Here is a 25,484-nt window from a genome sequence, read left to right as displayed (position 1 = left end):
AGCCTCTCAACCTCTGGGGGCTTCGGTATATCGACTTGGGGGACCTGACAGAGGGCTGAAGTTGAGACGGTGATTTCACAGCACCCACCCCACCCCCATGGCCTGTGGAGCCCAAGTTCCCCTTCCAGGCCTGGCCACAGCTCTGTCACCCATGGCTTCCTGTTGGGGTGTCCTCGGCCCCACCCCACAGCTGGGCATTCCCCTCCCTGACACGGGGACCGGGACCCTCTCTGCCTGTCAGATGCAGACATGGTGCCTCTGCTGCTGCTGCCCCTGCTGTGGGGGGGTGAGTGGGCTGAGGACGGGGGGGGGGACGGGCAGGTGGGGGAAGGGAAGGGGTTACAGCTGAGCCTCTGTGTCCCCCCAGGGTCGCTGCAGCAGCAGGAAGGCTATGAGCTCCAAGTGCAGGAATCGGTGAGTGTGCAGGAGGGTCTGTGCGTCCACGTGCCCTGCTCCTTCTCCTACCCATGGAGTTCGTGGTATTCCACTAGCAAACCCTACACCTACTGGTACCAGCGTGGGTATAACAGAAATTATGATGTACTTGTGGCTACAAACTCAGATAAAGAAGTGAAGAAAGACACCCGGGGCCGATTCCTCCTCGCGGACCCCACGACCAATGACTGTTCCCTGAGCATCAGAGACGCCAGGAGGAGTGACTCAGGAACCTACGTCTTCCGAGTGGAGAGAGGAAGTGCTGTGAAATATACTTACCAGGATAAGAGGCTGACACTGCAGGTGACAGGTACGCCAGGGTCACTGGCTGAGACATGTGAGCCCATTTTTGAACAGGAAGAGGACCCTCGGACATTCTCTGATTCAGGGCTTGGGCCCCGGGTGCTCATATGAGACACAGGACCTCAGGTGATCTAGGGCACCAAGGCCCGGGTCCCTTGCAGGGTCTAAGTCTGGGTCACTAACCCTGGGCCCCAGCACCTCCCTCTCGCCTCTTCAGACCTTACACAGAAACCAGACATCCTCATTCCGGAGCCCCTGGAGTCCAGCCGCCCCTCGCAGCTGACCTGCAGCCTGCCTGGGTCCTGTGAAGGGGGACGTCCTCTCAGCTTCTCCTGGGCTGGAGCTGCTGTTGACTCTCTGAATCCCGAGACCCTCCGTTCCTCTGTGCTCACATTCACCCCGAGGCCCTGGCACCACGGCACCAACCTCACCTGTCAGGTGACACACCAAGTAACTGGGGTGACCACGCAGAGAACCATCCGGCTCAATGTCTCCTGTGAGTGTTGGAGGGATGGCTGGTTCCCTGGGGCAGTGGGACTGGCTTGTGTGTGTGTGTGTGAGTGTGTGTGTGTGTTGTGTGCACAGGTGGCTGAGCTCCCTGAGAACACCCGTGCACGGATCTGAGTGCAGGCGGGGAGGGGGCGAGGACAGCTATCCCTCCTTCCTGGTTCCCATCGCCCCTCCTTGGGTTGGGGTGACTTCCATCCGCTCCTCCCCTCTGAAGCTGGGCCATGTCTTTCTGTCCCAGACGCCCCACAGAACCTCACCATAGGCATGTCCTTCAGAAATGTCACAGGTAGGAAAGAACCTCAGTGCCTGGGGCTGGGACCTGCCCCTGGGGCTGCCATGGAACTGAGGGCGGAACAGTGTGAATGGGATCAGATCATCACCCTCCTTCCCTCACCTTTGTGGGTGGGCAGTTGCCCCCTGTGTGTTCTCTTTCTGTTTCTCTCTCTCTCTCTCTCCTCCCCCGCTGCCCTCTCCCCCTCTCCCGGCACTTCTCTCCCCCAGCCCTCAAGATTCTGCAAACCACATCCCTTCCCATCCCGGAGGGCGAGGCGCTGCGGCTGCTCTGTGTGGCTGACAGCAACCCCCCTGCAGTGCTGAGCTGGTTCCGGGGTCCCCCAGCCCTGAACGCCACCCCCATCTCCAGCACCGCGATCCTGGAGCTGCCTCGTGTGGGGTCAGGGGACGAAGGAGAGCTCACCTGCCGCGCTCGGCACCCGCTGGGCTCCCAGCATGCTTCCGTCAGCCTCTCTGTGCAGAGTGAGTGCAGGACAGGTGCTGGGAGCCGGCAGCCAGGTCAGGCGTTGGGGCTGTGGGGAGGACAGGACCGGGGGTCACAATGTCACACCCCCTCTCCTCTTCCCCAGGAAGCCCCCCTCCCTGCAGGTGTGTGACTGAGGAGGAACAGGGCTCGTGGCCCCTGGTGCTCACCCTGGTCAGAGGGGCCCTCATGGGGGCCGGCTTCCTCCTCACCTACGGCCTCACCTGGCTCTACTACACCAGGTGGGCAGGTCTGTCTCCCTACAGGGCCGGTCAGTGACTGGCCCCAGTTCCAGGTGGGGCTGAGCTGTCCCCCTGCCTGGAGCTGAGCTGAGCGAGGCCTGTGTTGGCTCTGCAGGTGCGGAGGCCCCCTGACAACAACGCCCACATCCTGACCGATTCTCCCTTATGTCACGATGGCACTGAGGTGAGATGCGGGGTCCAAGGGGCCATCGTGGGACATCAGTGTCACCTTCTCCCTGGAAACTCCTGACTCACCTGTCTCAATCGTGCCCTTGGGGTTTTAATTTGTGTGACTGAGTGACGACAAGGACAGTCAATACCAATGAAAGAAGATTCTATGACTTTCATTTTCTGAGAGGACGTCCCGCCAGACCAGGCAGGGCCCCAGGGGAAGCGCCAGGTCTCCTCAGGAGGCAGATACAAGTTGGGGGAAGCCTAGTCAGAGCCTTATGGGGGTTTCCATGGAAATCCAGGCCAGTGCAGGGGGAGGCCTTTGTACATACTTGGTGGGTGTGTTCCTGCGGGTGGTCTCTGTTTCTCTGGTCCCAGGTCCTCAGTGATTGACGGCAGGTTGGTGGCTGGGGAATGTGGGCTCAGGGCTGGATGGTTTGCCTCTGAGGGGCTGTTCCTGGCAGAGTCCTTCCCTGTCTCTGAGAGGTGGGGAGTCCTGGGAGGAGCTGTCTCTCCTTGGCCAGCGGTTTTTCAGACTTGAAAGCATCCTAAGATGCAGAAAAAGAACAACAGGTGATACCCACCCATGATGGCCCCTTTTTCTGCCTGTGCCTCTCCCATTGGCCTGTCCTCTCTCTCTCCTCACCCTTACCTGGTAACACCTGAGTTTCTAGTCTCCCAAAGTGTCCTGTCAGTGCAGACACTCATACAGAGTAGTTAGGAGCACAGCTCTTCCTGTTCTATTCAAAGATGCCTACCTTGTAGTGATTACTGTTTAATTATAAATAAAAGTATGTTAAGTACTGCAACATAAAAATTGACTTTGCTGTTGTATTTAGTGTGTGTGGGAGTTTCTTGAGCCCAGTTTTGGGATCTGAGAATGACTGTGGCTGAGCTAACGGTTCTGGGCCAAACCTGTAATGAAGTTTGCAATGAATCCATTCCTCTCCCCTAGTGGGTCTAACTGGCTCTAGATGCAAAAATATACAAAACAGGACTCATGATTTTATCTCCTGAAGGATCACCATGCTATCCTTATTCTCTGAGGTTATTACCTCTCGGATGTCAGAGCAGAAGACCAGGAGGGCTTTCCCAGGGAGAACATCTCAGGTGAGATGACTCAGGAACATAGAAACGCGGATGGCACCGTGTCCAGCAGAGGGAGGTCATGACCTTGGTTTTCCATCCAGGATTTCAATGAGCCAGACCCTGCCTGAGAATCTGAGTTAAAGAGATACCTTTTGGTATAGTCATAAGGAACATAGATAATAATAATGAAATAACTAGTTATGGTGCCTGGTGGGTGCTGGAAATGTCAGGGGAATCACTTCTCACAGCACGTGATTCTTGTTCTGGCCAGTGTGGCTCCATGGACTGGAGCACTGTCTTGTCCACTGAAAGTTGCGGATATTATATCCTGTCAGGGCACATGCAGTTTGCAGGTTCGATCCCCAATGGGGGCACCGATGGAAGGGACTCGATCGATGTTTCTCTCTCACATCGATGTTTATTTCTCTTTTCCTCTCTCTCTCAAATCAGTAAATAAAAAAATATGTATCTGATTCTCTTTCTACCATGTTGTGTACTCAAAACTAATACAAAATAATACTGAATGTAAAGTAAAGTTGAAAAGTAAAATTTAACTAAAAAATAATAGACACCCTTCTGCCTGTAGGATTTATTTGGCCCATCAGTGCATTAATCATTTCTAATTTCTAATCGCCCCCCACAGATCCCTGCACGGCAGGCGGTGTGGGGAAGGAGTGTGGGAGGCCTGCGGAAACTACGGCGATGGGAGAAGTGTCGCGATAAACAGCCCCCCAGTCTACACATCCGAAATCATCTCAGTAATTTTATGTCATGTGAATTTCACCTCCACAAATAATTTTATCAGTAGTTCACATGGAAAATACTCACACACTCTCACACACACACTCCCATCCCTGAGATGGATTCTGTGGCCCTTCTGGAATGCGATCGTGGTTGCTCCTTTCCCCCAAGTCACGGCTGTGGGTTGTGTTCGCAGGGGCCTCGTGCTCAGAGGTGGATCAGCCCGGCCTCCTCTCTGCTCTGAGGCCCTGGTTGCCTGGTGCAGGTCCTTCCATCCGTGCCTGTGGCTGTGGTCACAGCTTCCTCTCCTCTCACCGCCCCAACTGTCTGTCACTCCTGACCCAGGGGACAGAGCGCGGACTTAAGGGATGGGGCAGTGTTGGGGCCACATCTGCAATCTCCAGTGTGAGAGGAGCCTCCCGTGCTGGGTGGCACAAAAGCCAGAGGGAACCAGACAGGAGGGCCTGGGTGGGACCACTCACCAACGTTCAGTGATTTCTGATCATGGCTATGTAGTGCAGACTCCATACACACCAAAAAGGACGCGGTTTGGAGCGCTCGGGTTGGTGAACGCGCGTTGGCGCTGGGAGGGAGGGACCTCAGAGAGGCCACGGAAGCTCCACGCCCCTGACTGCACACCCTGCCCTCTGCATCTGCTCCATCCCGAGTCATATTCTTTTATAACAAACCTGTGACCTCGTGAGTAAGATGTGCTCTGCGTTCTGTGAGCCATTCTGGCAAGTTAATAAATTCAAAGAGGAGGAAGTCTTGGGACCCTGATTCATAGCTGGTGTGTTGAAGGCACAGGTGAGAACTGGACTTGGCACTGGCATCTGACGTTGGGTTCGGGGGGACACGTTAAGAACTGAAGCTTTAATTGTGGGCTCTGATGTTGTCCTCAGGTAGGTAGTGTCAGAATTGAGCTGAATTACTTGGTGGTGTGGGAGGAACTCCCCACCTTCCCCCCATTGGAAACCAAAATAGTTTACATTCATTTTTTTGTAGTCAGCCTTCCAAATCCAGTGTGTGTGTGTGTGTGTGTGTGTGTGTGTAGAAATATTTTCCTATTCTTGAGAGTGAAACTTTAATGTTTACATGTGTTGTAAAGTTTTTCTCTCACTTGATGGCTGATGATTGAGCATGGCCTATGTTTCTTTTTTTTAAGTATATTTTATTGATTATGTTGTTACAATAGTTTCAATTATTGCCTCTTTGCTCCCCTCTGCACAGTAACCCCCTTCCCTCCAGCAATTCCACGCCCCTTAGCTCATGTCCATGGGTCATGCATGTAAGTTCTTTGGCTTCACCCTTTCCTATATTATTCTTAACTTCCTCTGTCTATTTTGTACCAACTAGTTATGCTTCTTAGTCCCTGCACCATTTCCCCACCTGTCCCCCCACACCCTCCCATCTGAAAACATTCCACATCATCTCCACACCTATGATCTGTTCCTATTCTAGTTTGCTTAGTAGGATTTTGTTTTTAATGTTTAGATTCAGTTGTTGATAAGTGAGTCTCTTGTCATTTTAGTGTTCATAGTTTTGATCTTTTTTCTCTTAAGTAAGTCTCGTTGACATTTCATATAATAATGGCTCAGTGATGATGAACTCTTTAGCTTCACCTTGTCTGGGAAGCACTTCATCTGCCCTTCCATTCTAACTGATAGCTGTGCTGGATAGAGTAATCTTGGTTGTAGGTCCTTGCTTTTCACCATGTTGAATACTTCTTGCCAGTCCCTTCTTGTCTGCAAAGTGCTTTTGAGAAATCAGCTGATAGTCTTATAGACACCCCTTTGTAGGCAACTCTTTGCTTTTCTCTTGCTGCTTTTAGGGTTCTCTCTTGCTGCTTTTAGGATTCTCTCTTTATCTTTCACCTTCACCATTTTAACCATGATGTGTCTTGGTGTGGTCCCCTCTGGATCCAGCTCGTCTGGGACTCTCTGTGCCTCCTGGACTTGTATGTCCATTCCCTTCACAAAATTTGGGAAGTTTTCCTTCATTATTTCTTTACATAAGTTCCCTATTTCTTGCTCTTCTTCTTCTTTTGGCATCCTTATCATTCAGATGTTGGCATGTTTAAAGGTGTCCCAGAGATTCCCAAGCCTCTTCTCATTTTTTTCAATGCCTGTCTCCTCAGTCTGCGCTGGTTGACTGTTTTTTTCTTCCTCATGTTCCAAATCATCGATTTGAATCCTGATTTTCTTCCCTTCATCATTGGTTTTGTGTGGATTTTCCTTCGTTTAACTTAGCAGAGCCTTCACTTCTTTTCTTATGCGTTTGCCGTACTCAAGCATATCTGTCAAGCCTGTGAGCGTCTTTATCACCAGTGTATTAAACGATGCATCTGTTAGGTTGGCTATCTCCTCGTCACTCATTTCTCTCACCTGAACCCTGATCCGCTCCCTCTTTTGGGCCATACTTCTCTATCTCCTCATCATGCCAGGCTCCTCTGTTTGTTTGCCTCTTGTGTTTAAGGTAGAGCTGTCACTCCTGTTATGTTGTAAGAGGCGGAGCCTAAGGTATTTGTCAGTACACAGCAACCTGTTTCACCACATTGTGGTGCTGTATGTAGGGGAGATGTCTGAGAGGGAACAATGCTGCCTGTTCAGCACTCGCCCCTTTTTCCAGGCACTTCTCCCACTTCTGTATGAAACTGGCACCCCTGTAGCTCTTGCCCTGGCCATCGTTCCCAGAGTGGGTGGGTCTGCGGACATTCTAGGGTGGTGAGGGCCCTTTAAACAAGCGGACTCTGCTGAGAGACCAGCTGTTTCTGCCTCCATCCCAACCCCCACTGGTTTGCACAGTCAGAAGCAATGAGGTTTGATTTTCCCCGGTGCAGCAACCATGAGCTCTGTGGTCTGGTGAGGAGCTGAGAACGCTCCCCAGGTGTCCATTCTGACTTTTTAAAATGCGTAATTGTGCTTTCCACCAGCCTGCTGCTGCTGCCGCTGCTGCCACCACCACACTGCGTCCTCTCTGCCCCGGCTCCGCCACTCCTACATGTCTGGATGAATATTTCTTCTTTATATCTTTGTTTGTTGGACGTCCATGCAGTTTGACTTTCTGGAACTTCTCATTGTTTCTAGATTTGAGGTAGTTGTATTACTTCTTAATTGTGGAGGGAGATGCAGCATGTTTGTTTATGCCTCCAACTTGGCTAGAAGTCTGCCTATGGTGCCTTATAGGAGGAGTCCGTAGTTTCAGCATAGTCCAAGTTTTGATGTTTGTCTTTATAACTAGTGCTTTTTATGTCTTCTTCAGAAATCCCTCCCTACTGTAAATTCATGCAGACAGCCCTGCTCCATTATCTTCTAACAACTCTATTTTCTTTTTCTTGTGCAACAATAGATCTTCAATCCATCTGCACTTGATTTTACTGCATTGTGGGAGCTAGGGGTGCAATCTCATTCAACTGCATTCGGATTTCTAGTTGCCCACATGTGTTATTGAAATGTTTATCATGCTTGGCCTGGTAGCATAGTTGGTTAGAACATTGTTCCAATTAGCAAGGTTCACGGTTCAATCCCAGGTCAGGGAACATGCAGGAATCTATCAATTAATGCATCAGTAAGTGAAACATGAAGTTGATATTTCTCTCTCTCTCTCTCTCTCTCTCAGCAGGATGACAGCAAGTGGGTGAGGGGTGAGGGGGAGGGAAGGGAGGAATGAGGGAGGAGGTAGTTTGAGCATAAAGGAAAAAGGTTCATAGACATGCACAACGGTGCGGTGATTGCTGGGTGCAGGGGGTATAAGGGGACCAAACTGTACTCGAAAATGAAATAAAAATTAAATAAAAAATAAAATTCATACATTAGAAAAACTAAAACAGATGTTTATCTTTGTGTTACTTCTCTGCATCACCTCCTCTATCTGCATGACATTTCCTGTGGTCTAGGTCTAGACGCCCTATTCTGTCCCCGTGGTTTAGTGGTGTAACACCGTGTCAGTGAATGCAACACCGCCTTATCATCTGTAACCCTTTACTGGGTCCTGAAGTCCTACAGAGCCTGTCCTTATACTTTGTTCTCCATGTTTGTCGTGGCTGCATTTGGAAAAATTTGCTTTCATATAAATTTTACAACAGCGGTATCAAGTTTCCCAAAAGTGAACTTGGGGATTGGGTGACATGTTACTTTAATTCTGCATATTCATCTGGCTAGAGTGGACTTTTACACAATCGTTGGCAGCCGTCCGTCTCGAGAGACGATGGTGTAGCTTCTTAAGAGTCTATCTGCACCGCCGAGAATGGCTGTGCAGTCCAACTCGGGAGTGACACGGTATCTGTCTCCTCCCGTGTTGAATCGACATCTTGCGATAATGCTGGAGTGTCCTCTCCAGTGAAGCTGAAGCTACAGAGCCTGGGCAGGGTGATATGGAGGGTCTGCTGTTGCCCATGCAGCAGACCCCCCCTCTCTTCGCAGCTGAAGGGTCCAAGGGAAAGACGGAGTCAATACAGCTTGGCTTCAGGTGCGCCGCAGGAGTTGCCGGTGTTGACTACAACGTCAAACCGCCTTAGGGACTCCGGCTCCGGATTTTCTGTCGGGGTTTACTCCCCTAGCCTTTCCCCTGAGGAGGTATGCCGCAAGGCAGCGGAGGTTTTTTGGAGTCAGAGTTTTCCTTCTCTGATGTGCCCTGACTGGAAGATCAAACCAGCGACACTTAACTCGCAGGCCGACGCTCAATCCACACGCATATTTCTTTATTTAGTAACATCTTTCATGTCCTTCAGACAGATTTATCATCTCTTTCATTGAAAAAGTGCATTTTATATTTTATTATGTGCATATATGAACAGATATATTTCAGGTGTATTGTAACTTCTGGTGCTCTTGTCAATGGCATCCTTTATAACATCTTACCTTTTGTTTATTGTGCTGATAGAAAAATGCATTTGAGTTTTGGAATTTGATTTTGTCTCTAAGGCCCTTGCTAATTTTCATATTAAGCCCCCAAATGCCTCTCTATGTAATGTGGATTTTTCTATATATACATTCATTTATGAAGAGAGACTGCTTTGTCTTCTTTTTGTTTTTCACAGTTTTTAATGATTGTCATACCCCTTCTATATTGGAACCCAATGCTACTGCATTCAGTATGATGTTTGCTGAAGACACCCGCTATCTCATTAAGGAAATTCTCCTCTGTTCTGAGTTGGTTATGAGTTTTATCATGAAGGCATTTGAAATCACCCACTGCTCCTTGTTTATCTCTTGAGATTTATTCAGTCAAGGGTGGGTTGGGGAAAGAGAAGCCCAACCATGTCTTTCAGCAGCAATAATTTTTAAAGAAATACTTTATTATTTATTTTTAGAGAGAGGGGGCAGGAGAAAGAGAGGGAGAGAAACATCGATGTGCACGAGATACATTGATCAGTTACCTCTCACACGCCCCCAGCTGGGGTCCTGCAACCCAGGCGTGTGCCCCAAAGTGAAGCGAAGACCTTTTGGTTCACATCTGACACTCAATGCACTGAGCCACACGTGCCAGGGCCAGCAGCGGGAATTCAGTGTGAAGAGTTTGTTATGAGGGTGTTGGAACACAAACAGAGCAGAAGTGGAACTCTGTGTGGAAGACTTGGGCCACTCTAATGTCACCCAAGCAGCCAGTCTGAGTTCTTTTTTTAAGTACATATATGTATTATTGGGATATAATTGACATATAACAATGATTTGATGTGCATATATATTGCAAAGTTGTCACCACAACATGTCTTGTTAACACCCATTACCACATAGTTTCTTGTAATGAGACCTTTAAATAATCTTATGTCTCAGAAACTTTATTCACTAATTTATTTTGAAAGAGTAGTACTATTTTATTATTTTATTTATCTGTATTATTTATTTATTTTTGAAAGAAGAGAAGGGAGGGAGAAAGAGGGAGAGAAACATCAATGCGTGGTTGCCTCTTGTGCACCCCCACCCAGGGACCCGGCCCGCAACCCAGCCATGTGCCCCGACCGGGAATCAAACTGGCGACCCTCCAGTTCACAGGCCAGCACTCAGTCCACTGAGCCACACCAGCCAGGGCTCTCTTAGTAACTTTAAAGTGTACAACACAGTATCATTAACTACCTCATTATAGTTACCAGTATAATACTAATACCCACTACTATTAACTACAGTCACCACGCTGTACCTGATGTCTTCATGATTTAATTATTTTGTAATGAAGACTGTACCTTCGACCCCCCACACCCATTTTGCCCAATGCCACCCTCTGTCTGGCCACCAACCATCTATTCTGTCTGTGAGATGGATTCTTTTCTTAAAGTTTCCACATCCTAGTGAAATCACACAGTATTTGTCTTTCTCTGTCTCATTTACTACACGTAGCAGGATGCACTCACGTTCCATTTGTGTACAGTCGTTGTGAATTGGAGGATTTCCTCCTTGTTTATGGCACAGAAACATCCCATTGTATCTGTGCACATTTTCTTCATCCATCATTTATTGGCAGACAAGACGGCTGTTGTAAACGATGCTGCAATGAACATAGACGTGCACACGTCTTTTTCAGTTAGTATTTTCATTTCCTCCAAATGAATACCCAGAAGTGGAACTGCTGGATATTATGGCAGCTTTTTACTAATTATCAAGGACGTCCCCTACTGATTGACACGATGATCCCCAATTTACATTCTCAGAAACAGTGCAAGGGTGTTCTCCTCTCTGAATATTCGTGCCAACACTTTTTTCTTCTCATTTTTATAGTCCAGCTTCAGATTTGCTAGACCGCCTGGTAATGTGAATTGTGGGTTCACATCGAAGGAAATGATGCTTCCTTTAGTCCTTTGCTTGCACAAGACCATCTTCTTTGAAAACATGAATAGTGCGGGGTGAGTGGAGTGGAACTGGTTCACATTTTCCGTGTGTCAGGGGCAGACCCCGGTTCTGTGGAGTCTGATATTTACGCCAATGTTGAGATAATTGTTTCAGAAAAAAAGCACGTGGCAGCTGTGAATTTTTCTAAAGTGAGAAAACAGATCACATCAAGTAAGAAGAACTAAAATGCTGAAAATGAAAATATAAACAATTCAGAAAATGAGAGGCTATTTTTGTTAATAGTGTGGCATTCCTGTCTGGCACACCTGCAAACACGCTCTCTACCTGTTTTTGACTGATAATTCCTTTTGCCTTTTTATAGGAGAATAATTCTGTCTCACAGTACTAAATATTAATATTATGCTTATATAATAAAAGAATAGAAGAGAATTCAGCATTTCCGGCAGCACAAGGGATTGACATTCTTTTTCCCCAGTACAGTTCAAGAAACAATCTTTCAGTCACACCGCTTGTTACTGGGACATGTGAAATGTTTCACATCATTGTCATATTTGGGAAAAGTTTAAGTTTTTTCTTTCATGGAAGAGCAGTGGGCTTGCAGGTTATTTCCACACATCCCTGGAGCCCTTGCTGAAGCTTTGAAAAGGGACGCATGCGTGAGGGGCCCTGAGGATGGAGCTGGGTAAGTTTTAAGTTGGCGAACTTGCTGCTGTGCCTCTGGGGTCCCAGCTGAATGGGGTCAGATCTGCCTGCACATGTCCTGTTTTGGGGGGCTTCTGTGTGCCATCGCTGTCTCACAGGCCCCCAGACACTTGAAGAGGAACATGTGTGTATCTCATGTCTCCAAAACGCTCAGAGCAAAGGGCTTTGAGACCCAGCTTTCCCCGGGGTTCCACCTTCCACTGGAGTTGAGATTAAATTTCTTCCTCTTTTTTAGCAGTTGGTGATCTAAATAAAATTTAAACTCATCTTTTTCCAGAATATTAAGGTTTTGGGTAGAGAGTGGGAGCCTGGATTCACTAGGACCAGCTCTGACCACGATGGCCCCTGGGCAACCTACCTCTTGACTTAAACATCAGCTACAAGGCAATCACTTTCAGATCCACATGTGAACGAGCCTGTCACCCACTGGAGGCTTCAGTATATCACCTGCAGGCTCAGGTTAGAGGTGACACAGGACGATTTCTCAGCCCTCAGTGCACCCCTATCACTCTTGAGCCCAAGTTCCCCCTCCAGGCCTGGCCACAGTCGGTCACCCATGGTTTCCTGTTGGGGTGTCCTCGGCCCCACCCCACAGCTGGGCATTCCCCGCCCTGACACGGGGACCGGGACCCTCTCTGCCTGTCAGATGCAGACATGGTGCCTCTGCTGCTGCTGCCCCTGCTGTGGGGGGGTGAGTCGGCTGAGGACGGGGGGACGGGCAGGTGGGGGAAGGGAAGGGGTTACAGCTGAGCCTCTGAGTCCCCCCAGGATCCCTGCAGCAGCAGCAAGGCTATGAGCTCCGAGTGCAAAAATCGGTGAGTGTGCAGGAGGGTCTGTGCATCCACGTGCCCTGCTCCTTCTCCTACCCACGGATTCCGTGGTATCCCACTAGCAAACTCTACACCTACTGGTACTGGAGTGGGGATGACACAGATTCTGATTCTCCTGTGGCCACAAACAACCCAAATAAACCAGTGAAGAGAGAAACCCGGAGCCGATTCCTTCTCGCGGACCCCACGACCAGCAACTGTTCCCTGAGCATCAGAAACGCCAGGAGGAGTGACTCAGGAACCTACATCTTCCAAGTGGAGAGAGGAAGTGCTGTGAAATATACTTACTGGGATAAGTTGCTGACACTGCAGGTGACAGGTACACCAGGGTCACTGGCTGAGACATGTGAGCCCATTTTTGAACAGGAAGAGGACCCTGGGACATTCTGTGATTCAGGGCTTGGGACCCGGGTGCTCATAAGAGACACAGGACCTCAGGTGATCTGGGGCACCAAGGCCCGGGTCCCTTGCACTGTTTCAGTCTCAGTCCCTAACCCTGCGGCCCCAGCACCTCCCTCTCGCCTCCTCAGACCTCACACAGAAACCAGACATCCTCATTCCGGAGCCCCTGGAGTCCGGCCGCCCCTCGGAGCTGACCTGCAGCCTGCCTGGGTCCTCTGAAGGGGGACCTCCTCTCAGCTTCTCCTGGGTGGGAGCCGCTGTTGACTCTCTGAAGCCCCTGACCCTTCGCTCCTCTGTGCTCACCTTCACCCCGAGGCCCTGGCACCACGGCACCAACCTCACCTGTCAGGTGACACACCAAGTAACTGGGGTGACCACGCAGAGAACCATCCGGCTCAATGTCTCCTGTGAGTGTTGGAGGGATGGCTGGTTCCGTGAGGGCAGTGGGACTGACTTCTGTGTGTGTGTGTGTGTGTGTGTGTTGTGTGCACAGGTGGCTTAGCTCCCTGAGAACACCCATGCACGGATCTGAGTGCAGGCGGGAGGGGGCCGGAAGAACACCTATCTTTCCTTCCTGGTTCCCACCGCCCCTCCTTGAGTTGGGGTGACTTCCACCGGCTCCTCCCCTCTGAAGCTGGGCCATGTCTTTCTGTCCCAGATGCCCCACGGAACCTCACCATAGGCATGTCCTTCAGAAATGTCACAGGTAGGAAAGAACCTCAGTCTCTGGGGCTGAGACCTTCTCCTGGAGCCACCATGGAACTGAGGGGGGAACAGTTGAATGGGATCAGATTTCGGAGATGCAAGGCTGAAAATCATCACCCTCCCTCCCTCACCTCCATGGGTGGGCATCTGCCCCCTGTGTCCCATAGCGGCATCTCCTGCTCTTACCCTGGCCCCTCTCCCTGCACTTCTCTCCCCCAGCCCTCAAGATTCTGCAAACCACATCCCTTCCCATCCTGGAGGGCGAGGCGCTGCGGCTGCTCTGTGTGGCTGACAGCAACCCCCCTGCAGCGCTGAGCTGGTTCCGGGGGTCCCCAGCCCTGAACGCCACCCCCATCTCCAGCACCGCGATCCTGGAGTTGCCTCGCGTGGGGTCGGGGGACGAAGGAGAGCTCACCTGCCGCGCTCGGCACCCGCTGGGCTCCCAAAGTATCTCTCTCAGCCTCTCTGTGCACTGTGAGTTGGGGCTGGGGACCCCTGGGCAAGTGACCTGGGTCCCCGGCGGGCAGAGGCACTGCTGACCTTCTCCCCGCAGACCCCCCACAGCTGCTGGGACCCGCCTGCTCCTGGGAGGAGAACGAGGGTGTGAACTGCAGCTGCTCCTCCCGAGCACAGCCGGGCCCCTCGCTGCGCTGGCGGCTGGGGGAGCGGCTGCTGGAGGGGACCCCCAGCGACGGCTCCTACACGGTCACCTCCCACTCAGCCGGGCCCTGGGCCCACAACGCCATGAGCCTCCGCAGGGGGCTCGGCACCGGCCTCCGACTCAGCTGCGAGGCCGGGAACGTCCACGGGGCCCAGAGCGCCTCTGTCCTGCTGCTGTCGCCGCCGCCAAGTCAGAGGCCTGCTCGGGACAGAGGCTTCGGGAGACAGGGTGGGGTCAGAGAGGAGCTGGTACCAGGGAGAGGGGCTGCGGCCGGGAAGGGCGTGATTGCTACGACCGGACCCTCCGTTTGGTGTCTGAACAGAACCTACCCCGGGTTCTGCAAGGAGGTGGGAAGACAAGACTCTGAGTCCTGAGAGTGGGTGGGCTCATGCCCCTTTTCTCTGCAGGGCAGTCGGCATTCGTGTCGGGAGCTGTTCCTGCGGCTCTTGGAGGTGCTGGTGCCTTGGCCCTGCTGTCGCTGTGTCTGTGTCTCATCTACTTTCGCATGTGAGCCTGCATCCCGGGAACGTACAGGAAGCTGTGTTCTAGGGGGTACAGATGGGGGACCTGAGCCCAAGATGTAGCTGAGTACATACACAAAGATCTTTGGGGGGTGGCAGGGAGGATAGGGTAGCAGCCCTATTGAGATAGAATTCCTATATGTTTAAAGTGTACCACTCAATGGCTTCTAGTTCAGTCACAGAGTTGTGCACCAGTCACCACAATCATATTTATAATATTTTCATTAACACAAAGTGAACAAAAAATCCCATATTTGTCATTTTGCCTTCATTCTCCTCCCAACCCCAGGCAGCCACTAATGTATTTCCAGTGTCTCTAGATTTGCTTATTCTCCACATTTCATAGAAATGGAATCCTACAATACACTGTCTTTTGTGAATGATTTATTTCCACTTAGCATATTTTCAAGTTTCATGTCTCTTTATTTTATTTTTTTATTTCCAAATAAGATTCTATGGTATGGATAGGGCACATTTTATCTGTCTCTTTGTTCATCGAAGGACAGTTGGGTTGATTCTACATTGGGGCGATCCTTAATAACACTGTATGATTTCTCATGAATAAGTTTCTCTCTGTATAGGGGCCTATCATGATGTAAGTTTAGTCTTAGCCAAACACCTGGTCATCCAGGGGACGGAGCACACACTTGCAAATAAGAGGATCTCTGAGTCTGGTTCCAGGGTCTGGATGCTCAGTTGTGTTACCAGGGAGTGGGGGCAGCCTGCCCACCTGTGCGTGAGCCATTGTGGCTCTGACTTCTTCCCTTAGAGTGAAAGCCAGAAGGAAACAAGCAGCCAGGAAACCAGAGGTCAGAAATGATGAAGACACTGTCATAGGAACAGTCTCCTTGGTGAGTGATGAGGGTGTCTTCTCCTGCAGTGAAGGGAGGGAGGTTGGGCACATCCATTCAATAAGTCCAGACAGAGCTTCCCAGCATTTCACCAAACCTGCACCTCTGTGGTCAGCTGAACAGAGAGCTGGGAGCTGACCTCCCCTTCATCTCCTGAAGCCAATGGTCAGTCTCCTGCCCCAGCCCTGCTGACCATTTAGCCCACCTCACCTCTCTGCCTGGTACAGCCTGCCAGAACCATTGCCACAAAACTATTACTTTCTACTCTTCTGGGCATCTTGCCTCACCTCTCCTCATCTCAGATTCTCTATCTGTAAATGGAAATAATAAGACTATCATTTACACTTGATTTCTGTGAGGATGAAATGTGATTAGTAGCCCTCAATATGGCCTAATCAACCCTAGTATTACAAAATTTTAAATGATTGAGCAAATAGTTGAGTTTATGATTAGTTGTGTGGAATATGAAAATGAATGAATTACTGTTGGGTCTGCCCAACTTCCCCCTGGGTCCATGTCTACCTTACTCTTCACTGACTCTTCTCTCCCCTTCACTCAGGGTTCCCAGCAAAACCCTGGGCCAGAGAGGCCCCCAGACCAAGTGTCATTCCCAGAGGATGGCTCTCTGTTGAGAGAGGAGCAAGACGTCCAGTATGCTAACATTACCTTTCATGGGAGGAAGCCATAGGAGCTTCAGAACAAGGAGGCCACCAGCACCTATGTGTACTCAGAAATCAAGAAAACCAGCAAACAAGGAATAAGTCCGATCTCGGTTTTGGATGGAGGCATCACAGCCTCTCTGGGGGAAAGGAGTAAGAAACTAATTGGTGAAGCATGAGGAGACCTTTTGCGATATTCACATTAATCACTGTAAGAGCATCTGAATGCAGAGCAGAAAGAAGAACTAGGTTGGAGACCCTTGGGCTCAAGTGCAGGTTTCAGCACTTCCTAAGGCATTGTCATCAAGAAGTTCACTTCGTTTTTCCGTTCTTCAGTTTCTCGTTCTGTAAACACAAATCATACATCCGACTCTAAGTGGCTGTGAATATTAAAGAAATTAAGAATCAACACAGGTCCAGGGCTTGCCTGTGTCTTTCTTTGAACAGAAAAGTCCTGGTGTCAAGTTCTCCTTCAGCCAGGTGCAACCAACCATAGAAAACATGGTGGCAAATTGATGGTGTCATTTCCACCCCAGAACTCTTCAATGGGAAATACATGCCCATTGGGCTAGCATTCGGTTCATGATACAGTATCTTATAGTTTCTCTGGGGAGCACATGACTCTTAATCTCAGGTTTGTGGGTTCTAGTCTCACATTGGGTGCCACTTGAGAGAGACTCTGGGTCCCTCAGAGTGGATGAAGAAACTACTCAGAAACTCACCATCTGAGGAACGAAGGGAGGGGTTTTTTTCCTGAGGAAAATCGCCCCTGTTTCTTTATTAGCTAGTGTTTTTATCTACTTTATACATGGGAATTGCATAAGAAAAACATGCAGCCCTTCACCAAATGTTTGGGAGTAATAACAAAGGGAAACACTGATCAATACAGGGTTGAAACGCCTAGGTTTTTCACACAAGTTCAAAAACATTTTCTTTTACTTAATCGTTCTGTTTTTCATAGTCTACTGACAAGAATTTGGGACTACTCAGAGAAAAACAGAGCAGGTTCCCTTTTGCATTAAAGCCACTTTGCATTTTTTTCTACCTTTAAAACACCCTAGAGCGTGGGATTCATAGAAAGCATGAAAGACAAAAACCAGCTGGTTAAGACCCAGGTTCCCGTTTTCGGGCCGGGCTCCACACAGAGGTCGTCAAAGTCTTTTGAACCATGCCTGCCTGTCTCCCACAAACTTCGTGGCAAATTGATTGTGTCATTTCCATCCCAGAACTCTTCACAGGGAAATATATGCCTGTCGGCCTGGCGTTCGGTTCATGATACAGTATCTTATAGTTTCTCTGGGGCCATCTCACCTCGCTGTGACCTGTCCATTCTTCCAGCACCTTCTGACTGTCGACCCCTTCCCCATCCCATTAACGGTTCCACTCGGATCTTTCCAACAGCCTGTCGACTGTGAACAAGAGCTGACTGGGTACTTCATCACCAAAAAAGATTCTTTTGGAGAAAACAAAAGTCTGTGAGGCAACCATTGCAGCCCCAGTGAGCCACATGCACATGCTAAGCAAGAAAGCAGCTAAGAAACACTTTTTACAAAGCAGAAGAGGAAGTTCAGGGGAGAGGCTGTTATGACCATAGAGCTCTGCTGTGACCATAGACTGTTTCCTATAGGGCTTTCAGAACTACTTAGGGTGTGACAGCACTCCCCACAGGCCTCCCGATTCCTGGCCGGGTTAGTCCTCCGTGGTAAAACGGGACATGCCAGAGACCTGACGCTGCCTCTCCTACACAAACCCCTTACAGACTCCCTGGCCTGAGACAGTACATTACAGGCATCTTCCCCTGGCATCTATCTCCTCACCAATCTTCTCCTTGTGGCCTTTGTTCTTTAACCTTCTATGGTGTTTCCTAAAAAATTTTAGCAATTTGAGGTCCCCCTCCTGGAGGCCACACCACCTTGCTTTCATCTGACCTACACCAACCTGTCCTTCAAACCTGAGTTCTTGGACAGACTTGGGTAGAGAGGGTGAACTGAAAACTCATTCTCCCACCTGTATACTTGATATAATTTAATTTTCAAAGAAATCTCAAACAAAATCAGCCAAAAATTCAAGAGCAGTCACATAGCATAAGTAGCTATCAGTAATCGCTTTTGATATTGGGGACATTAGTCCTCCTTATTTTTGGAAGAGATGTTCCAATACCCACAGTGGGTGCTTGAAACTGCAGATAATACACAATCTGATACACACATGACATCTTCTACACACATCTCTGATAAAGATTAATTTATATATTAGGCACAATTAGCGATTAACAATAATGACTAATAATAAGGTAGAAGAATTATAATAATATACTGTGATGAAGGTTGTGTGATTGTGGTCTCCCCATCACTCAAAATATCTTTTTCTCTTGTACTAACCCTTCTTCCTGAGCTGCTGTAAGATGTCACAATGCCTCTGTCATGAGATGTAGGCAGGTGAATGTTACAGGCATTGTGACATAACATGAGGCTACTATAGAGGTGACTTGAACACCAGCACCCAGATACAGCAATAGTCCAACTGATAACAAGCGGGCAGTGTGTAAGCATGGAGACACTGGTGAAAGGGTTCATATTGGCAGGACAGACAGAGGCATAGAGGATTCATCGTACTATTCAGCCCATGGAGAAATTTAAAACAGGAAAAATTTGGTTCTGGAATCTTCCATTTAGTATATTCGGACTGTGGTTGAACACAGTTAACTGAAACCATGGAAAACACAACTGCAGAGAAGAGGAGATGACGCTACTAAACCTGTTTCTTCAAAGTTTCTACGAGTTGTTGCTGAAGTGTGTCCTATAATCATAATAATAATGACAAGGTCTGGACCAGCCACACCATTGGCTGCAGCGGGGGAAATGTCTGGTGTGGCCACAAGTATTATGGGCCCAGGTGAGTGCTCCTGTGACACAGAACAAGCACCTGAACACAGGTGACTTATTTCCTGAACTTTTGAAAGTGTCCTTGAGGAAAGAAGTGGGCAATTACAGTGTGAAAGTAGGATGACTTTGGTTCCCCACATCCACTATACCAACCCCGTTTGCAGTGGGCTAAGAAGTTGAATAGTGACTCTTGTTTTGGTAATAACTGGTTAAATCATCTGCTCAAGATCTCTGGCCAAAATGGAGGCCTAGATCGACATGCTGCGTCTTCTGCACAACTAAGAAGGAATACAACTACCTCAAAACTAGAGACAATCAGAAGTTCCAGAAAACCAAGCTGCATGGAACTCCAACAAACAAAGATGTAAATAAGAAATACTCATCTAGACAGGTAGGAAAGACAGAGATGGGGCAGAGAGGATGCGGTGTGGTGGCAGCAGCAGCAGTGGCAGTGGCAGGCCAGTGGAAAGCGCAGTCAAACATTTTGAAAAAGTTGAGAGAAACATCTGGGGAGCACTCCCAGCACCACACCAGACCACACAGCTCATGGTTCCAGAGCTGGGGAAAATAGAGGCTCATTGCTTCTGACTGTGCAAACCAGTGGTGGTTGAGGCAGAAGCAAAAACTGCCAGTCTCTCAGTAGAGTTCCCTTGTTTAGAGGGCCCCAACAATCCTAGAACATCTGAAAACCCACTCACTCTGGGCATGACAGCCAGGGCAACAGCTAGAGGCACCAGTCCCATATGGAAGTGGGAGAAGTGCCTGGGAAAGGAGTAAGTGCTGAGCAAGAGGCATTGTTCCTTCTCAGACCCCTTCCCCGCATACAGCGTCACAACATGGTGAAATGGGTCACCCTGTACTGACGAACACCTAAGGCTCCACCCCTTAAATGTAACAGGTGTGGCAGCTCTGCCTAAGACACAGGCAAACAAATACAGGAGCCTGTCAAGATGTGGAGACAGAGACCTTTGGCCAAGATGGAGGTGTAGACAGACACACTGAGTCTCCCTCCACAACTAAGAAGAAATACAACTACCTCAAAACTAGAAACAACCAGAAGTTCCAGAAAATCAAACTACATGGAAATCCAGCAAACAAAGATATAAAGAAGAAATACTCATCCAGACAGGTAGCAGTGGTGGAGCCAGGGCAGAGAGGATGCAGTGTGGCAGCAGCAGCGGCGGGTCGGTGGGAAGCACAGTCACACATATTAAAAGGTCAGGAGGGACACCTGGGGAGTGTTCCCAGCTCCTCACCAGATCTCGCAGCTCACGGTCCCAGCACTGGGGAAAATCAAGCCTCATTGCTTCTGACTGTGCAGACCAGTAGGGTTGGGGCGGAGAAAGAAACTGCTGGTCTCAGCAGAGTCCACTTGTTTAAGGGGCCCCCACAGTCCTAGAACATTCACAGACCCACCCACTCTGGGAACGATGGCAAGGGTAGCAGCTAGAGGGGCGCCAGTCCAGTGCAGAAGTGGGAGAGGTCCCTGGAAAAGGGGTGAGTGCTGGGCTGGCGGTATTGTTTCTCTTGGACCCCCCCCCCCACATACAGCGCCACAACATCGTGAAACAGGTCGCCCTGTACTGAAGAAATCCCTAAGGCCCTTCCCCTTATAACAGGAGTGACAGCTCTACCTGGGACACAGGAGCCTGTCAGAATGAGGAGACAAAGAAGTATGGCCCAAAAGGGGAAATGGATCAAGGTTCCAGTGGGAGATCTAAGTGACGAGGAGATAGACCACCTAAGAGAAGAGGAAACAGACAACCTAACAGATGCAGAATTCAAAACACTGGTGATAAATATGCTCACAGGCTTGACAGATATGCTTGAGTATCGCAAATGCATAAGGTAAGAAGTGAAGGCTATGTTAAGTGAAACAAAGGAAAATCCACACAAAAGCAATGCTGAAGGGAAGGAAACCAGGGTTCAAATCAATGATTTGGAACTTAAGGAAGAAAAAAACAGTCAACCAGTGCAGAATGAGGAGGCAAGAATTGAAAAACATGAGAAAAACTTCCCAAATTTTGTGAAGGAGATGGACATACAGGTCTAGGAAGCACGGAGGGTTCTGGGTGAGCTGGACCCAGAGGGGACCACACCAGAGTGCATCATGACTGAGACGCCAAAGGTGAAAGATAAAGAGAGAGTCCTGGTGGCAGCAAGAGAGATGCGGAGAGTTGCCTACAGGGGGGTGCCTGTAGGACTATCAGCTGGTTTCTCAGAGGATACTTTGCAGGCAGGAAGGGATTGGCAAGCAGTATTCAATGTGATGAAAGGCAACCTGCAACCAGGATTACTCTATCCAGCAAGGCTATCATTTGGAATGGAAGGGCAGATAAGGTGCTTCCCAGAGAAGTTAAAGCTAAAGGAGTTCATCATCACCAAGTTATTATTATACAAAATGTTAAAGGGACTTATTTAAGACAAAGATCAAAACTATGAACATTAAAATGACAACAAACTCACAACTATCAACAACTGAATCTAAAACATAAAAACAAACTCCAACTAAGCAAACAACCAGAACAGGAACAGAATCATAGGTATGGGGATCATTTGGAGGGTTATCAGCTGGGTGAGGGAAGGGGGAGAAATGGGGAAATGGTACAAAGACTAAGAAGCATAACTGGTTGGTACAAAATAGACAAGGAGAGGTTAAGAATAATATAGGAAAGGGCAAAGCCAAAGAACTTATATGCATGACCCATGGACATGAACTAAGGGGGTGAGAGTGCTGGAGGGAAGGGGGTACTGGGCATAGGGGAGCAAAGGAAAAAAATTGGAACAACTGTAACAACATAATCAATATAACATACTTTAAAAAATCATCTGCTCAAGATTTGTGCTGAGAACAACAAAAATCTTTGAAAAATAAATAGAGAAATTAAAATCTCTCATTTTATAAGCATAGAATAATTTAAAAGACTGAAAATGGGAACTTACAGTCTTGTATTTTGGGGAATGCTTGAATCCTGAAAATTAGACAGATATCTAAGTCATAACACCATAGTTTCCAATGACATTTGCCCATACTGATCATGTGTGCTTTGGTTCTGTGGCCTTTGCGTCTTGGAAATTAAAGTCAGGACTCTGGCTCTTCCCAAGGTGGGGAGTTTGTATCAGGATAACGGTGAGTCAAAGAAAACCACAGTCAAGGAGAAAATATAAACAGCAACCAGAGGAAAAAAGACAGATTGCATTCAAAAGAGTAGCAGTTTAATTGAAATGTCACTAGTAACCATGGACAGCATAAAAAAGCACTTTCTAATCTATGGTCTGTAGAGACAATTCAAAAATGAGGAAGTAATACAGATCCTGTGAAACCAAGAAATGGGGAAAGTCATTGTCAGTAGAATAAAAATATAGTTTTAAAATCCTTGACAGTTATAAGAGCTAAGCCCAAAATGGGTGTGGTGGGATCGATTAACTTTACACTTTCTAATATTTGTATACTCTCTGGGAGGAGAGAGAGCTTTTCACTTACTAACAGTTAATTATGCAGTAAGTTTTATGGTAATGACTATACAAATAGAATCCTAATGTATAATTTATGAACTAAAATCAGTCAACAATATACTGTGAAAAACTTAGTAAATCAAAATAAGACAAGAAAAAAGGAGAAAAAGTAATGTGACATTGCTGGCACATATGTAAAATAAATGGAATGTGGGATACTTATGTTGAATACAATTAGATAAAGGCTTCAGGGAAAAACAGAGGGTCAGCTTGGGTCAATATCATGCTCTTTATAATATATGCATCTAAATTATAAGGAGAGCAAATGTCAAAATCAAAGTAGATGAAAGTAAATACTGTGCCAACATTAAGAGAAAGAAAGCTGGAGTAACCCTATCCTATTAACCTCATACAAAATACATGTTACTACATCATTTGACTACTGTAAAGTCCTAAAGCAACTGTCTTGTTGAAGAATAATAGACAGGTGCTGTGATTATAAGCAAAGGCAGAAAAATAGATGACCCCAAATGTCAATATGATGGTAACCTCCGAGGAACTTGGAGAGAATATTCTGAGTCTCCTGCAGAGCCTTCTTGTTCTATATCTTAACTTGAGATATGATCACATAATAAACTTATCAGTATATATTTATATAATATAAACTATATTAATGAGGTATCGCATTATACATTGAGTATATTTATAAACCTATATTTTTACATTATATAAAATACAATATGATGAATTGCAGCATACTATTAATGATAATAATTAGTTACATATTAATTATAATGTTTATAAGTCAGATTTACATAATAGAAACTATAAAAATATATAAGGTTTACACAATATGAACTATAACTATATTTTTCATAACCAATACATGTAAAACTATTTGAGCCAGGAAATGTTTTATGTTCCAATGGTCACATTTTGCAGAAAAATTTGAAGGAATAGTAACATTATGAAATAGAAGGAGGACATATCAGAAGTGTGAGAGAAAAAGCAGAAGCACGAACCCAGCCCACTGCCACGCATACGCCTGCCTCTCCTTATCAAGAGAGACCCAGCCTTTCCGAAGCAGCCCTGACTTAGGTGCCCTGCTTACCTGAGGCTCAGCCCTTGTGCCTCTGAACTGTGTTCCAGGACCACGGACAGCGGCAACCCTTCCTTAACGAGCTCCTGGGTCTGGCATGGTGGGTGGTGCGTCCCCTATAGGCAGAGCCTGGACCTGGTGACATTCTGTCCTACAGGACAGAGGTGCACCCAAACTCCTGTCTCAGTTTCCCCCCGAATGCCTCCGCATCCTAGGGAAGAGGAGCCTTAGCTCCAGAGACACAATGCATGTCTCAGAGGCCCCTGGGTTCTTTGCCCCTCAGGGCTGATTCTACTGTCACCCTCTCCAGAAAACATGTGCCAGCCTCCTGCCTTTCCTCCCTTCACTTTCTTTCCTCACAACAGTGGACTGACGTTTTGTCTTGCTTTTCATCCCTTCCTTGTACTGTCACGGACGGAGCCCTGGAGAACAGAACCATGATCTGTGATCCTTTTCTGTGCGTGGCAGTAGGCCCAGTGCTGATTCAGCTCACCTGAAGAAACGAGGCATCAGAAGACCAGGTGAGACGTGTTTGGAGCTGATAGGTCACACAAACACACCCTGGGTTTCAACTGGTCCCACATGAGGGGTAAACAGTCAGATTGGGGAAAGGATTCTGAGGCCTCGGGGGAACGCAGCATGAAGAGAATTGTCATGAAGGGCAGGGAAAGCCAGGCAAGGCCAGGGGCAAATGGAAGGGGGGTCAGGAGAGGGAGATTCAATAGATACCCTAAAGAGGGGAGGCCTTTTGTGGCTGGAGGAACTTTATACAAGTTAGAAGGAGTGAATGCAGGATTCATGGGAACGCTGAGAATGAGCTAACAGCCACGCTCCAGTCCAGTGACTTTCTAACCTCAAACTGCCAGCAGGAAGCCACCAACACACTCACTCCTGGAACTGGTGTCAGAGCTGCCCTTCTCAGTCCTAGCCTCTGACCCTGAGGGACCCCTTGCCATGAGTGTGAGATCAGCCCTCCCTTCTGGAGGTTTTTTGTGTGACCAGGCCTGGGCTGAGGACCAGGACGGACATAGATTAGGTTTCAAGTAGATCCTGGCTCCTAGACCCTCCTTTGCTGAGAGAAATGTTTTGAAAATTCTGAGAGCAGAGAGAGACCTCTATATGTCTGTTCTCTGAAGGGTGTGGGGATGACCACTTGGGACAGGTGACATGATGGAGGTGGGATGTAAAGGGGCCATCCTGACAGGTTGTCACCAGATCTACAGTGAGAGGAGCTCTGGCTCTGCCTTCCCTTCCCTATTTTTTACTGGGGAGAAGGGAAGCTTTTGAGAGAGGGCGGGTTTGGAAGAGACCCCTCTAAAAAGAGTGTACTTATCTACTGCTTCCCGGAGAGCAGGGACTGATCTGGTGCTGTCTGGTGTCCCAGCCTTGCCCCCTCTAAGGTCAGGCTGTTGCCACTGTCCCTGCTGTGTGTATGTGGGATAAGAGGGCTGTGGGACACCATCTTCCCTATTTATTGGGAACAACTTAGAGAAGCACTCGGGGCAGGATCTGCAGGTATGAGGATGGGGGACATGGTGAGGACAAAGTGCTTATAGGTCCTTGTGCTCTGACCTTCTCTCAGCCTCAAACCTGCGGCTTTACTCTAGAATAGCCTACATCTTCTCACTTAAGGAAGAGGCCAACATATACCACGGTCCTGCTATGCCCAAAGGGACCTGG

General features: G+C 48.2%; 2 protein-coding genes across 3 annotated transcripts; both read left to right on the top strand.

The window, feature by feature from the left end:
* Positions 1–226: 226 nt before the first annotated feature.
* LOC149995238 (sialic acid-binding Ig-like lectin 14) lies at positions 227–2,593 on the top strand. The gene is made up of 7 exons (XM_090260305.1): positions 227–286; positions 368–745; positions 956–1,234; positions 1,487–1,534; positions 1,750–2,008; positions 2,116–2,259; positions 2,437–2,593. Exons 1-7 carry the CDS (start codon positions 250–252, stop codon positions 2,495–2,497), a joined length of 1,206 nt encoding a protein of 401 aa, XP_090116431.1. The 5' UTR covers positions 227–249; the 3' UTR covers positions 2,498–2,593.
* Positions 2,594–12,389: 9,796 nt separating this feature from the next.
* LOC149995237 (sialic acid-binding Ig-like lectin 5) lies at positions 12,390–14,844 on the top strand. 2 transcript variants are annotated; one of them, XM_090260292.1, is made up of 7 exons: positions 12,390–12,426; positions 12,504–12,884; positions 13,096–13,374; positions 13,626–13,673; positions 13,892–14,146; positions 14,226–14,508; positions 14,709–14,844. In XM_090260292.1, the coding sequence occupies exons 1-7, from the start codon at positions 12,390–12,392 to the stop codon at positions 14,842–14,844; spliced, it is 1,419 nt and encodes a 472-aa protein (XP_090116418.1). The 2 variants fall into 2 exon arrangements, with proteins under 2 accessions (XP_090116418.1, XP_090116420.1); XM_090260294.1 differs by having other exon boundaries at positions 14,226–14,522; positions 14,741–14,844.
* Positions 14,845–25,484: the final 10,640 nt, after the last annotated feature.

The sequence above is a fragment of the Furipterus horrens genome, unplaced genomic scaffold (assembly GCF_987537825.1).
Source record: "Furipterus horrens unplaced genomic scaffold, mFurHor1.1.pri manual_scaffold_13, whole genome shotgun sequence".
NCBI lineage: Eukaryota > Metazoa > Chordata > Mammalia > Chiroptera > Furipteridae > Furipterus > Furipterus horrens.
This window is presented reverse-complemented; position numbering and strand designations above follow the sequence as displayed.